General features: G+C 30.9%; 1 protein-coding gene and 2 pseudogenes across 1 annotated transcript; 2 read left to right on the forward strand and 1 right to left on the reverse strand.

Annotated features, from left to right (window-relative positions):
• Positions 1–6,387: 6,387 nt before the first annotated feature.
• On the reverse strand, positions 6,388–7,899 carry LOC110414850 (cytochrome P450 89A9 pseudogene; annotated as a pseudogene).
• Positions 7,900–10,507: 2,608 nt separating this feature from the next.
• LOC110415851 (cytochrome P450 89A9-like) lies at positions 10,508–11,176 on the forward strand. Its single transcript, XM_021427603.2, has one exon. The coding sequence runs from the start codon at positions 10,508–10,510 to the stop codon at positions 11,174–11,176; it is 669 nt and encodes a 222-aa protein (XP_021283278.2).
• Positions 11,177–12,497: 1,321 nt separating this feature from the next.
• Positions 12,498–13,088, forward strand: LOC149527263 (cytochrome P450 89A2 pseudogene; annotated as a pseudogene).
• The last annotated feature ends 2,642 nt before the right edge of the window (positions 13,089–15,730 follow it).

The following is a 15,730-nucleotide window of genomic DNA, read 5'->3' on the forward strand; positions in this document are numbered from 1 at the left end:
TTTTTAAAACATATATTTTAAAAATTAAAAAGTGAAAATATGAAAATTCAAAGTTAAAAAAATAGAATCAAAAACAAAAAATTTAACAAAAAAAGTTTTAAAAATTAAGAAAAAATAAAATAAAAAAATAACGTGACTATTTAAAGATATAACACATTCTGATTGGATGTTTTGAATACGTAACTAACAAGTTAGTGAAAATACAATTTGTTTAACAAAATTAAAAATAGGGGACCAAATTGAATATTTTATTTTCCAAATTGATGATCTAAATTTGTCTTTTATTAAATTATTAATAGATTTCTTTAAAGACGTAGATTTTAACTTAAATAGGAAACGGGTCAGATTAATATAGTTGATGGAAGGACCAAAATACCCCTTTACCATGAGGTCGATCACAGAAGAGCAACTTTGAATTGCGTTGAGGTGACGGTGGGACAATAGAGAGAGTCCCTCGTAGGCAAAAGTCTCTTTGCGTCGGCAGTCAGTTCAGTAGTTAGGACTGTGCGACGGTCGATTGGGATCGTCCAACCGACCGCAACCGTCGATTTTTGTAATCGACGATTGTTTTTGCAACCGTCGGTTGTTTCGATCAATCTCGTCTACCGATCGGCTCGGTCGTTGGGGGGACTCCTTCCCCTCGAAACATATCAAAAAATCGGTGGAGTTTTTTTTAAAAAAGATAAAATTACCCATGGGCCATTTCTGCCTAATTTCCCCCCCGCCTTGCGACCTAACTAATTCCCCCCCTGTGAGTCCCGACCTATCCCCCCCCCTCCCCCACCCGAGTCCGTCGACCTAATTTCCCCCCCCTCGCAAGCTGACGACCTAATTTCCCCCCCCTCCCCCCACGTCCTAATTTCTCCCCCTTCCTTTCCTGCTTTCTGCTCTCTCCCTAAACCCCTTTCTCTCTCTAACCCGTCGAAGCAGCCATTGATCTACCACCTTCACCCTTGTTAATAAGCTATGCGACGGTTGGTTGGGACTGACTGAAACCGATCCTCTAAAAAACTGACCGAAACCGACATTACATCATATGCGGTTTGGTCGGTTATATTGTAAAAATTTTTAATCAGTTTTTTGTAAAAATCGAACCGAAACTGATAAAACCGACCGCCGCACACCCCTATAGTCAGTACCATCTGAAGTCTGGACCATAATTTTTTTCTTTTTGCAATTCTACCCCTCTCTTCACCATGAAAATAATTTCAACCCACCTAATTCGTAATTATTAATTAGTAGTACTTCTACTTTAAAACTTAAACTTGTGTATATAATCTTCTAGGGGCAGAAACTTCTAAGTAGCTTCTTATTAATTGCTTTCTCTCTTTCAGCTAGGTCCTCGGCCCCTTTTTTAGTGTGGCAATGGCTTTAGCTGAGTCTAGATTCTAGACTTCCATATTCAATTCAAATTTTAATATATTATAAAAGATTTTTCATTTTTTTCTACTGTCTTAGATAAAATTCAATAATTAATACAATATTCAAAGTTTTTTCAAATGAAGTTGATTATCCTTTTTTTTTAAGTTTTATTTGCCAATCATTAATTAATAAAATATAAAAAAAATTGAAGTTAATGTAATAATATCTTATGGGGTTTTTTTTTTTTCTACTATTTATTAAGACGAAATTTTATGAAGTCTGTAAATAGATTTATGCATATATTTATTTTTAATTATAAAAATTTTAAAGCCTCATCGTTGCATAGATCATAATTTTCTTACTTTTAAAGGAATTTGAGTCATGCAAATTTGAAAAATCATAATATATAATTTCCCCTTTTTATCTTTGTTTGGTCTTTGGCTTTTTCTTCCACTAAGCCAAATGAATCTTGTGTAATGGGCAAGTGCCTAACTACATGGGGCCAGGTACTAATGAAGAAATTTGTTGTTCTTAGACAGTTGACTGAGTTAAAGATACTTGAATTTCTTTACCATAAATGGCAATAGTTGGTGCGTGGTACTTATATTATAAGGATGAAAAGATTTTTCTTTTCAAGGAAAAAAACATGTCTTTTCAATATTTGTTCTAATGAAATGACAAATTAATCTCAACAGCTAAACCATCAAAGGTCATTTCTTTTCCACTTTTGCTTGAGATCTAAGCATGAAAATGATTATATATATATATATATATATATATTTCATTGCATAACTTCACTCTCAGTAAATCTAAATTTATATAAAATAATTATAGTTAAATTTTAATCAAATTTCAAACCAAATTTTCAGTAAATCAAGTAACTCATTTGTAGACTTGACTGGACCTTTTCACACCCTCAATCGCAGATCCCAAAGTCATAAATATGTAAAATTTGTTGTCTGTTTTCTTCCATTAGATTAATAAAATTTAAAAAAAAAACAAAGACATAGGATATGGTGAATATACTTCAAGCATGCAAATTAAAAATATAAGAATTTCTTATGTTATCGCTTTTATTTATTACATTTTAAGGTAAAAATAAATAAATACATAGGAGTTAAATGGCAGTTTTAATTACATACATATAGTACCTTAGGAAGCAACCTCGTTGATTTTGGACTCTTGGGTGAGTTAAAATCAATTAACTAAATCAATATTGTATTTGCATTTAGAATTGTATCTTATTCTAAAAACAAAATTTATGAAATATGGAGTATTACTGTTATTACTATGAAGTTAGTTTGTTGAATGACAACCAACCATTAAAATTTGATATTTTAATTTAGAGATTTCTTATTGGAATTTTGAAACAATGGGAGTGAGTTTAATGAGATGAAATAACTATCCCTTATATTGTGTAGTTCAATATCGTATATACTAATATAAAAGTTTGGGGAACTTGAATTATAAGAATATGGTCAATAATATATCAATATATTGTAGAGAAAATATATATATTTAAAAAATAGAGTATAATATATAATATTAATATATATTTGAATATTTAACTTAGTGATTGGTTTATGATTCAATATTCAAATAGTAGAGTTTAAATCTCATATTTTTTAAATAAAAAATATTATATATAATATTTGTTGAGATAGGAATATATATTGAGAGAGAAGATATTTGAATTTAATTATTTAAATAGGGACACATGCACTTTATGATATATTGGGCCAGGTACGTTTAATGGATGGAACTTAAATAAATTTTTTTAGGTCAAATTTGTGAGTTTTTTATTGAAAACGTTTAAATAATAACTAAATCTAAAAATAAAAAATTATAAATTGATATAAATTTTAATAACAAGGTTAAGCATATGCAAAAATTAATTTTAAAATATCTAAACCGAAATTTTGTTGGTACGTGTTAAACAGTGAAAATTTTATCTTGATTTAATAAAAATGTCTATATAAAATAGGGTTAAATGCTCATTTTATGATTTAAAGTTTGTTAAATTTTTCATTACAAAATTTAATCTATTATTTATTTCAAATTAAGATATATAACGTTTTGGGTTTTATTCATTTAAGGAAAATGGATGACAAAAGTTACCAAATAAAGTTAACAGGACTAACGGTTGTAAGGTAAAACTAATTTTTAACAACTATAATTTGAATCCCTTAATTCTATTATGGTAATTTAGTAATTTTAATCATAAGTTTTTCTTAAATGGATAAAATTAAAAAGGATACATCATAATTTGAAAAAAAAAACAGATTTAATCCTAAAATAAAAAAATTTACAAATGCTAGATTCTAAAATGAGTATTTAGCTATAAAATAAATTATCAAAACTTATTAAAATATTTTCACATTTCATACAATTAATCCATATAACAAGATCTATTATAAGCTTGAATTAAAGAATCTTATTTAAATCTTATCTACACTAAAATAAATTTGATTTAAGACTGCATATCTATAACATATGCTATTAAAAATATTTTCAATAATAAGATTATGTTTGGCCTGACTTTTGCTTTTAAGAGATAGATAAGTTGAAAAAAAACTAAACCAAACAAGCACTTAATACAATATTTCTCTTTAAAAAATAATAAGATTCAAATCTCTCTTTCTAAAATATATAAAAAAAATACTAAATTACAAATTTAGACCAAGTGAATTTTGTTTTTACATTATCCCTTTACAGATACACTAAATGACATATATAATTTAAAATAGATACCAAATTTGTAAATCCATTTGATTTATGCATTATTATCCTGTATATTATTGATGGAGTTTTTAAATTTTATAAACGAGATTAAATGGTTGCCACTGGTATTAAGTTATTTATTAAAAATTAAACAATTAACATAAGCATTGAATAGAGGTACAATAATACTCTAGTGTGTGAAGTTTAAAGTCTCTATATATTTAAAATAATAATCCTTCAATTTACTAGCACTTCAAATCTCAATTGAACAGTACACCCTATGAATGGATGTATAAACATATGAATAAATGTCCTTAAGAGAGCGGACAACATTACTACTTTCACCTTTTTTAACCATAATTTTGATGGATTGATATCTTTTTCATTACTTTTCAATGCTTTTTTTTAATACACCAATAATCACCATTAATATATGAGACTCAGCCATTATTTGTAGTTATGGCCCTACTATGCATATAATAATAATTATTATTATTATATTAGAAAGTAATTCGAAAATAAACAATGGGAAAAAGATAAATCCAAAATTTGATATCTCAATTTAGTCAAGAGATTTTTTTTATTTACAAGAATGGGTCTAACTCACTTTTATTAGTTTCTTTTTTATTTTTTACTTTTTTATGATCATCGTGATGATTTAATCACTATAGCGATAAAATCCAAAAATGATTTGATCACTAATGATTTAAAATTATTATGTTTGGTGTTGCATAAAATAAAAAAATAATTTTAATTTTTACTAAATAAATAATTTATGAAATAAGAGTTCATTATTCTATAAGAAATTGTAAGGCATGAATTGGTTTTTGATAGTACAATGTCCTAAATAATCTAATTAAAGTTGATTTGTAATGGTAAAAAGTCAAAATCACATATATTGCTTTGTAATTGAATTAACAAATGTCACCTTGTAGCTCGTAGATGGTAGAATGTAGCCGTAGGTGTGGACCGTTGGTAGGTATTAATGTCATTTAATATTAATCGACAAAAGACATTGCCCGAAGTCGAAAAGAATTACTGTAAGGTAGGATAAAAAAACTGATTCTCATTTTGCCACGTCACATTACCTTGTTCTACACTTTCCCGCACGTTTTTCAATAAATAAAATAAAAATATAATTGTTTATTGATACAAATTTCAATTTTTTTAATTAATTAAATATTGTAATAATGTACTAGGAATCCGACTGCCAATCTGTCATCATCCGGCACCGTAATGTGCGATAGCAGTGCAACTATGTGATTGATAAGCAGAATAACTTATCATTTTTTCTTCCCTATGATCAAGTACTTATCAGTTTTTGTTCATCTTTCGCAGCATGACTTATCAGCTTTTCAATTTTTCTTTTTTTAAATATCATTTTAACATATATCAAATTGATAATATTTTTCTAAAATATATTATTGAATTTTTTAAAAGTGTCCCTAGATAATTGTAAAGATTATTATTAAAAATAACGTATTTCTTCTTTTTTGGCCAAAAGAATATTTAAATACATTTTTATAATGGAATCACTACATTTAATATAAAAGCATTTTCATAAATAATGTGTTGATAAATGTTTTTATGGTTAATTTACATTACATATAAATATGATAATTGGTGCAAAGTTATAGTTCAGTAACATTATATGAATATTGAGACGTGTAAGTTTTATCGATCATAATTAGTGAAATTTCAAGCAAAAAAAATTGTGAAATTTACTCTTAATTTTGAAAATTCTATCATTTTAGTAACTAGCTTAGAAAAAAAATGTTTTCCAATCAGGCTTATAAGAGAATTGTGTATCCATAAATTCTATCATTTTTTTTTTGTATTTGTAAATTTAATGTGTTAATTATTGGTACTTAGGTGAATAAGATTAACTGTTCAAACTCATTATAAAATTACTTAAAGAGAATAAATTAATTCTACATGCCGTTGAATAAAACCAATCAATATTTAATATGTTTGAAAGTTGTTAAAAATAGTTTACAAATAAAATAATTAAACCTTACGTGATTTTAACTTTTTTAACTTAATAAAAAGTAGTAAAAAAATTAAAATATTTAAAAAAAAACTTGGATTTTACTTCAAGAGCTAGCTTATAATATATCTTTGATACGCATACATAAAATCAAGTTATAACAAATTAATAAAAGACCTCGGGGGAACTTTGGGAGGGGGCGAGGGCTGACGCATGCCCTTTTGATCTGTCCTTGGATATAATAACTAATGGCTTATTTAGTTTACAATAGATTAAATAATTGTTTATGGATGATGACTGTCACAACACTAGATTCACTATGAAAACATTCTTCTTTGGACCTTCAATGAAGATTCCGTCACAGTGGTGAATTCATGTTTTTCAATCAAGTCCACATAGTTTCCTTCGAACGAGCAGCCCACTTGAACTTCCAAACCATGTTTGCCACGAAGTACTCCAAATGAAGCAATGCCAAACTATACCTTGGACACATTCTTCTCCCTACTTCAAATGGCATCATCTTAATCCCTCTACTTCTACTAAAACCAAAAGTTTCTCCATTTTGGCCGTTTAATTAAGAATCTCTCAAGCTTGAATTCCATTGGATTTTCCCATACCTTTGGATCTCTTCCTATTTCGGCCACCATAAAACTTGCTATGCTATTTTTAATTTGGAACCAAAAAGCCATCCAACTCAACATCCTTCGTCACAGCATGTGGGACTAGAAAATGGCTCGGGGGATGTCGCCTTAAGCCTTCCAAAACCATGGCTTTCAGATAGGGCATGTTTTGCAAGTCATCTTCTTTTATCTCTAGCTTTCCATCTCCTACGACCCCTTTGATCTCCATGATTAACTTATCTTGAATATGGGGATACTTCACCAAAAATCCCAGGATCCATTGCCAAGCCGTGGATGTAGTATCGGTGACTGCAGTAAAGAACTCAGAGCACAATGTTACGATTTCGGTTTCTTCAAGCTTACTTTTCTTCTCTGGAAGTTGTAAATCCAACAATGTATCAACGTAGGGAAGGAATGGCTCATTGCAATTACTTTGATCCTTTTTATATTTCTCTTCTTTGATTGCCTTCCGTGTTCTTATGAGAGGAACCATTACATTTTCTTGGTCCCTTCGAAGCTGACGAAGCTTCTCCCGACGCTTGTAAAAGAAAATTTTCCCTAAACTTGGAAACAAATTGAGTATTTTAAAATTGTCAAAACTCAATTGCAGGCGACGTTGAACGTCCTTAATGACTTGGATTTGCTTTTCCTAAAGCTTGTCTCCAAAGCACATGAAAGCTAACAAACAAAAAAATGCATGTTGGATGCGCTCTATCACTTCAATGTGATCATTAGAAAATGAATTAAACTTAAGGCGGTTGATGAGGATATCCGGGACCCATTTTCGTGCACATGCATCGGATTTTATCCGAGAAGACTAGAGGATATTAGACGTGAGATTACGGCGGAGAAAGAGCCATAAAATGCCCAATTGATGTTGTGTTGATCAGAAGTAAGGAATTTGTCGGTGGGAATTGCTGGAGGATAGTCAGCGAAGATGGCACCCTTAACAATCAAGGCTTGATGAGCAAGGGAGTTACTTGCAATAAAGATAAATGGTTTGGAGCCTATATGCAGGGTGTAAATGGGACCATATTTTGCACGGAGAGTTGGAACAACGGTCCTGACTTGGGGAAAAGACGTAAGGAGCCATAGAAAGTCGCCAATGAATGGAATTTTAGGGGGCCCTGGAGGGAGTTGGTGCTTTGCTTTTCGAGTTAGGTGGTTGTGGAGAGATTTTAAAAGGGTGGAGATGACGGGGGTGATCATGAGAATTGTGAAACATGTAATTCCTGTCTCTCACAGAATTAATATGACAAAAAGCGAAAAATTGTGTGGCTAGAGTGGATGGGATTTCATATATATATATATATAAGAAGGTGGTGATCTTGAGGTTTAGGATAAGTAAACGTATAAGAAACTAGTTTTTTTCACGTAAACTAGAAAACATTGACAAACAGCCTTACTCAGCAAATCATGTGCTCCATGTTCACATTAACTTAAACTGTATTTAGATTCTCAATTAAAGAATTGAAAAAAAAAAAGAAGAAGAAAACAGCTTCCAATCACTACTTTACTATCTCGGTGGCCAAAGTCTCTGGTCCTTTAGGAGGTCAGGTGTGTTGGTCATACATTGCTAATGAGTAAGGTTGATAAAGCTATCGAGTGATAGGACCAGCATATTTAGTACCATCGAGATGATCCTGCCTGAGGTCTCATTTCACATCATTGAGCTTAATTAAACCACTCGTTAAGGTTGAGTCCTTGCACTCTTAACCAAGCAAATTATTTAACGGGGTGCTTAATTCATGAGAAGAATAACTTTGTAACCCTGGTCAGACTGTACACTCCTTTCCCTGGGGGTTCTAGTAAAAAGGATCCTATCATAAATCATGCTCAATCAATCCCAAGGGAATGATATATTAATCCAATAAATCTTGGTCATACTAAGTCAATGTCAAGGGAATCATAAGAAGAGATTTTGGTGATGGACAACATTAATTGCTCCCAAAAAATCAATAGCTAGGAAGAAGCAAAAATTCGGAAGTCCTGCATATCCTTTCTTGCTGTTTAGCTTTAAATATAACATCATGGTATTTTTCCTATTTTGAAATTTTGATTGTGTTGTGTAATTACTTGTTATGGTGTTTGAAGCTTTTGGTTGAATTTTCTCTGTGTATCCTTATTTCATTAATGAATTATTAAATATTTTCTTTGACCGAGAAAAAAAAATTATGAAATTTGTTTTTAGTTAGATATAGCATTTTCTTAAAATTTTCTCCAAAGGATTGCACTTGATCTCCTTTTTCTTTTTTTGAAAAACATTTTCATGTGTTTGTGCATTGTTTGCTGATGAGGAAATGGCAATTCATAGTAAAGTTCCTGCATTGTCCCAATAGAAACTGAAAAACCTATTTCCATTAAGCCTTAATTCATAGTAAAGTTCCTGTAATGGCCAACAGGGGTGTTAAAGCGCATAGTTGCTTTTTCTCCAGTAGAATGATCTTGGTATAGACAATTGAGACAACAAACTTACAACTGAAAACCAGAGATATTCGACTAAATTCCATGTGACAAAATCTCTTTTGACTGCAAAACCGATCCCTTTGATTTTGCCACAATTAATCCCTTGACCAAGTCCTTTGATTTTGCTATATATAGCCAATCCATTAAATCCCGTTGTGGTCAGCTTCCCCCTTTTTGCACTCAAGTTAAAAGGGGCCCCTGGGAAACTCCATTGAAATTGCAGTTTCCTTTGAACAAAGACCAAATCAAATGTAATGGATGGCATGGCATGACATATCAATATTTCACCTCTACGGCATTCAACTTTATTCATTAATTATTGAAAATGGAAAAACCAACAAGTGCTCTGCCTAAGGATGTTAAATGGGTGGATGAGCGGGTTCTAAATTTATTATCCTTTTAATTTGTATTTCCTTTGTCAGTATCAAGGGCTAAATTTGCACACCAAATTTCTATCTTTTCAATTTTTTTTTAGTTTCTTTACAAAACCAACATTTTAAATCTTATAATATTTTCATGAAAGGTTTTTTTAATCCTTTATATTGTGAAAGTTAAAGGAAATGCAACTAAAAAAATAATTTTTTTCATGTGGATGGGGTTTCATAATCACGCATCCCTTTAACAAAAAATAGCAGAAGCTTCCCAGATAAGAATATACAAGCATGGACAGTATGGTGCACAAGAAGAGCAGAGATAAGATAGAGAGAAGTAGCAACACTCTCGTAGAGATGAAAACAAAAGCAGCCGCTACTCTAGTCCAGCAAACAAATCGAAGCAATAGAAAATCAAACCACTCCGTACAATAACAATGTCCAAAATCCACAAAAATTCTACACAATATTGAAATGGAAAGAACGAACGGCTCTCACACCGTTCCATTTCAACACACAATCACCTTGACATCCAAAATGTATACCACAATTATCTAAAACACAAAAGACATCTTTTGCATCAACAAAAAAATTAATAAGCTAACACAATCAAGCAAAATGTAAGTCCAACTCAGACAGATCATAAGACACATCATATTCAAATAAATCCACAATTGTGAATTTGTAATCTTAGTATATGATGCCTTCCTATTATTTGATCGAAGGTATAATGGTGCAAATTAGATATTTAAAATACATGACATAACATTTTCATTGTTTAATAATGGCATAATAGTGTTTATAGAAATAAAATACTTTAAGGTGTATGTATTTGATATTTTTATTATACATTAAGGTATAATGATGTCTATATATAAATATAAAATTTTAGCATACGATGCATTCTACTTGGAGTACTTGACATGGCACTCCTACTGTGTAATAATGGCATGATGGTGTTTTATTTTCACTTTTCAGAAATGGGAACCTATTTCGTCATCATCAGTCTCATGATCACCCTCATCATCTCCGTCCTTCTTAAGCCATCTTGCCAAGAAAACAACTCGCCAACATCCTCCAGGGCCCTCGCAATTCCATTCGTTGGCAACCTGTTTTGGCTACATAAGCCTTTTCCCCAAATCATGGCCCTGGCTCCCACCCTGCATTCAAAATATGGTCCAATTTACACTCTCCGAGCAGGTTCCAAACCAATCATCATTATTGGCAGCCACTCCCTCACCCATCAAGCCTTGATTGTTCAGGGTGCGGTCTTTTCTGACCGCCCTCCAGCACTTGCCAGTGAAAAATTATTTAGCTGCGATCAGCATAATATCACCTCGGCATTTCATGGCCCTACATGGCGCCTCTTCCGCCGTAATCTTGTTTCTAATATTCTCCATTCTTCGAAAATAAAATCCTATGCGTGTGCTCGTAAATGGGCACTCCAAATCTTAATCGACGGCCTAAAGTCCCAGTCGGATTTCGTCCATAATGGTATTCAAGTGATGGAACCAATCCAACATGCCATTTTTTGTTTGTTAGTTTACATGTGCTTTGGTCAAAAGCTTGAGCGAAAGCAAATCAAAGACATTAGGGACGTACAGCCAGGGGCGGAGCGTCCCCTTGTGACGTGGGGTCAAAATTTTTGAAATTTTTTATATATTATATATTTTTAATAATTTTTTAAAATAATTTTTTATTAAATAATTAATATAATTTAAAAAATATTTAAATGATTTTACAAATTTCATTCAATTTTATTAAAATTTTTAATTTTTTTAAATTTTAAAATTTTCCATCCATCTTTCCCTCTTTTCTTTTATGTTTTTGTATTATGAAATTATAAAAATGTAAAGTTTTTATTTAATTTATTTATTTATATTATTATTATTATTTAATTATATTCTATTTGCTCATATATTTTAAGTTTCTATATATATATTTTTAAATTTATACGAATCATTAATCATATTTTTTTATTATAAAGGTTATATCTCCTATTTGTCATGGTTTTTTTCTATCATGTGGATTTTATTTTTAATAATTTTAATTTTTAAAAATTAAAAAATGATTGTATATGTAATTCTCAAATATAAATTCTAATGTTGCATTATTAGTTGTTATTTAAAATTTTACTAATATATTATTTTTTATTAATCTTAATTATATAAGAAAAAATTATCTCAAGTATATATTTTTAATGTGCTTTATATTTTATATTTAATTGAAAAGAAATTATCTCGAATATTAAAAAAATTATTAATTTTGTATATCGTATTTAATGCATTATAGTTTAATATTTACTATTATAAACTTAAATATAATAAAATAAAAATATTGATGTTGACTAAATTAATTTTTTAATTGATTATATTGAGAAAGACAAGATTTTGAAACAAAATAAATGATAAGTTTCTTATAAATAATTTAATTATTCATATTAAAAAAGATATTACCATCGTCAAATAAACTTTTTCTAAAGTACTATTATAAGTTTTTTTTATTTTTTTATTTACATATTATATAAAATTATTATCTATTATAAATATTTTGATTATTAATGATTAAGTTCAATATATTAATTTTAAAAATTTTTAACTTTATTTTTTTTAACTTTTGCCTGTCGATAAAAATTGGTTAGCTCCGCCGCCCCTACGTACAGCTTGGTGTGCTGCTAAGTTTCAACAGATCCAAAATGATAAATATCTTTCTAGGTTTGGGAAAATTTTCTTTCATAAGAGTTGTAAGGAGCTCCTCACGTTTCGAAAAGACCAGGAAGAAACAGTGGTTCCTTTAATAAGAGCAAGAAGGGCATTAAAAGACAAAAATATTTGCCAGGAGTCTTTCCTTCGGTACGTTGATACATTGTTTGGTTTAAACTTTCCAGAGCAGAAGAGAAAGCCTGAAGAAATGGAAATTGTGACATTGTGCTCTGAGTTCTTTACTGGTGGTACCGATAATAAGGCCACATCTTTGCAATGGATCATGGCAAATTTAGTGAAGTACCAACATACCCAAGACAAGTTGTTCAAGGAGATTAAAGGGGTTATAGGAGATGGAGAAGTAGAGATAAAAGAAGATGATCTGCGAAATATGCCATATCTTAGAGCTGTGATTTTGGAAGGCTTAAGGCGTTATCCCCCGACCCTTTTTCTAGTCCCGTATGCTGTGACAAAAGATGTCTTGTTGCGTGGTTTTTTGGTGCCGAGGGATAGTGTTGTAACTCTTACGGTGGGAGAAATAGGAAGGGATCCAAAGGAATGGGAAAATCCAATGGAATTCAAGCCTGAGAGATTCTTAAATGGTGATGATGGAGAAGCTTTTGATTTTACTGGAAGAAAAGAGATCAAGATGATGCCATTTGGTGTAGGGAGGAGGATGTGCCCAGCATATAATTTGGCAATTCTTCACCTTGAGTACTTTGTGGCAAACTTGGTCTGGCATTTCAAGTGGTCTAATTTGAAAGGACATGATGTGGACTTGACTGAAAAACATGAATTTACTAGTGTAATGCAAAATTCACCGCAGGTGCACATTACTCCTAGATTGCATGAGAACTAATTAGTCTTGTTTATTCTTCCTACTCTTTACTCTATTTATGAAGAGTTGTGTATCCATTGCTAATAACTAAGAAAATCATGTCACAAACCAGACTTAAGTTTTGGTTATTATTCCTCTTTGAAATAGTTGAATTTTAAAGTTCTAATCCATTCACATCTATTACACTTTTAATATTTATTCTCCAAATTGCACCCATTAATTAACTCAAGTTGGCTTGGCACACCCATCTATAATTTTATTCAATATTTTAGAGAAGGTCATGAATGGTAGGAGCTTCTTTTTTTCCTTTTTTAAAAAAGGTAGTCAATGAATGCTTGATTAACAAAAAATATCATAATAAATACGTGCTCATGGGTATATATCTAATGGGTAATCATTACCTTAAGATTAAGGAGTAACTTATACAAATTTTTTTCATGCAAAAAAATATTTGAATTTTAGACTCAGGTCTGGCCTGGCTCAAGATTAATATAATATTAATAAACATTATATTTTCATTTAATTTTAGTTTTAAAATATTATTATAAGAATATATATTTTTTTAACATTTTAATAATAAAAATAACTTAAGAGGGTTTAAATAGACAAGCTGAGCCAAAGCCTCAGCGTGAGACTTTTAGGTGCCAAAGCATGGCTCGGGTTTATGGACCCCTTTGGACTTTAATTTTCTTTCTTCCTTCTTTAGTTTTTTTTTGTCTTTTAACTTTCATAAGAAAAAAAAAAGATAAAAATGGAAAAAAAATTCATACCCACCCATTTGATAGCATAGTTATCATAATCGGGTCGGACAATAATCCATTCAAGGCTCCATCTCGGGTCAATGGAGTCATTCACATTAATATTGGGTTAATAAAAATATTTTAAAATATTATATTGAATAAATATTCTGCATAATTATATAAATAAATACATTAACATTTAACAAAATTACAAATACAAACTCTTTTTTTTTTTTTGAGATTCTATATACAAGTAGAAATTTCATTAATACAACAAAGCATTACTCAACATAAATGTCATAAATGTTATTTTCAATAGGAAATCAGTAACAAACTAAATAAAGCAACAAATTTAATCCACATTCCTCCCAAGCCCAACACTTGGACACGACCTACAAATTTACCAATGGCTCACGCACGTCTTGGAAACCACCCCTCATCACCGACCGTTGGAGGATCCAAGCTCACCTCAAGGAGTTATGAAGCTTAATGTATCGATGGGTTGGCCACAAGGAAGCCAAGCTCGGCAGTTGTAGGTGGTGTCCTACAAGATCATTTAGGCGTTGTAAAAGAGATACGTTCGATCATGCCCTCTTGTTAACGAAAGTGATTCCAAAAATGTTATCTTATGAGCTAACAACAGTAGTAATGTTACTTGGAGAATGAAAATTATCTCCAACCTCGTGGAAAGCACCTCCATGTAAACACAGACCATGTAACTGGTCCCACCTTCCAAACAAATTTCCTGCAGCAAATGATCTTCCTTGAACATAGCAGTCTATACTTTCAGACACTTCTGTCAAAAGATGAGCTGTTTCAAGCAGCTGTTAATCATAGGGAACTGGAAGTGGTTAATCCAGAAAGTCAAGTATGTGATGCCAATTGCAAGTTGAGAAGTCAAATTTTTTTTTTAATTTGTTAGTAAAATGACAAAGGATTAATTCGAAATCCAAAAAGTCGGATTTCATACTGATAAAATCTCTTCAAGCTTTTTTGTTGAGGTTATTCCAAAGCCTCTTTTGAATGAGTGTTTGCTGTTGCCATCATTCAAGGAATTCCAACAGGATTTACTTGAGCGTTGGAGACCTAGTGAGTTTTGCAAGGTGCTGGTTCTCCACTACAAGTATGTTTATGGTTTGGTTTGGGATTCACTGGAATTGGATATTTGATTTGGCTAATTTTTGTGCTGAAGCGTAAGCTTCATGGCTGCAGCTGAAATGAGTTGAAGTGTGCACTTTTGATATTGATTGAATCAGATTTGGTATTGATGCGACACGATCTTTGATTGTAGGTTGAACTGATGCATAGGATTTGTCATGAACCCCCCCTTTTTTTTTGCGGAAAGGGTTTTTTGTATAGGGAATAGTTGGGATACTTTTGTTTTGTGTTCTTTTTGCAAAGCCTAGACTTCAAGTTGATATGGATTAAGATAGCAACTTAAAATCTAGAGCTGATCTTGTTTTCTCACAGGGAATTGTTTATTCTTAGTTAATGAATGAATTGCTTAATTTAAAAAAAAAACAAAAAAACTACCAGAATAAAAAAGGAATGAACATATTAATGGTTCAATAAATACCTCAATCAGTGTGAAGCCTAATGACAAATTACAGAGTAAACCTCAGCTAGATGAAGTGAAGACCTTTCAACTACAGAAATGGGAGTCAGCAATCACACTGTCTTAAAGATGCCTAGAATTTTAACAGTAAACTAATTGAATAACCACATATTCTGATGTTGTATCACCCATGATTTCTTTGTAATTCTTTGTACCAAATCACTAGCTACACCTAAGCCAAATAGCATTAGCTAAAGGGGAAGGGAAGAGGTGCTTGAACAAGGTAAAAAGCTCATTATATGAAAATAATTACTACAATATACACATAAATTTACAACAAAAAAATTGCAAAAAAGTAGGACAGATTT

This window comes from Theobroma umbraticum, unplaced genomic scaffold (assembly GCF_002168275.2).
Source record: "Theobroma umbraticum cultivar Fairchild unplaced genomic scaffold, ASM216827v3 scaffold_147.0, whole genome shotgun sequence".
In the NCBI taxonomy this organism is placed as follows: Eukaryota; Viridiplantae; Streptophyta; class Magnoliopsida; order Malvales; family Malvaceae; genus Theobroma; species Theobroma umbraticum.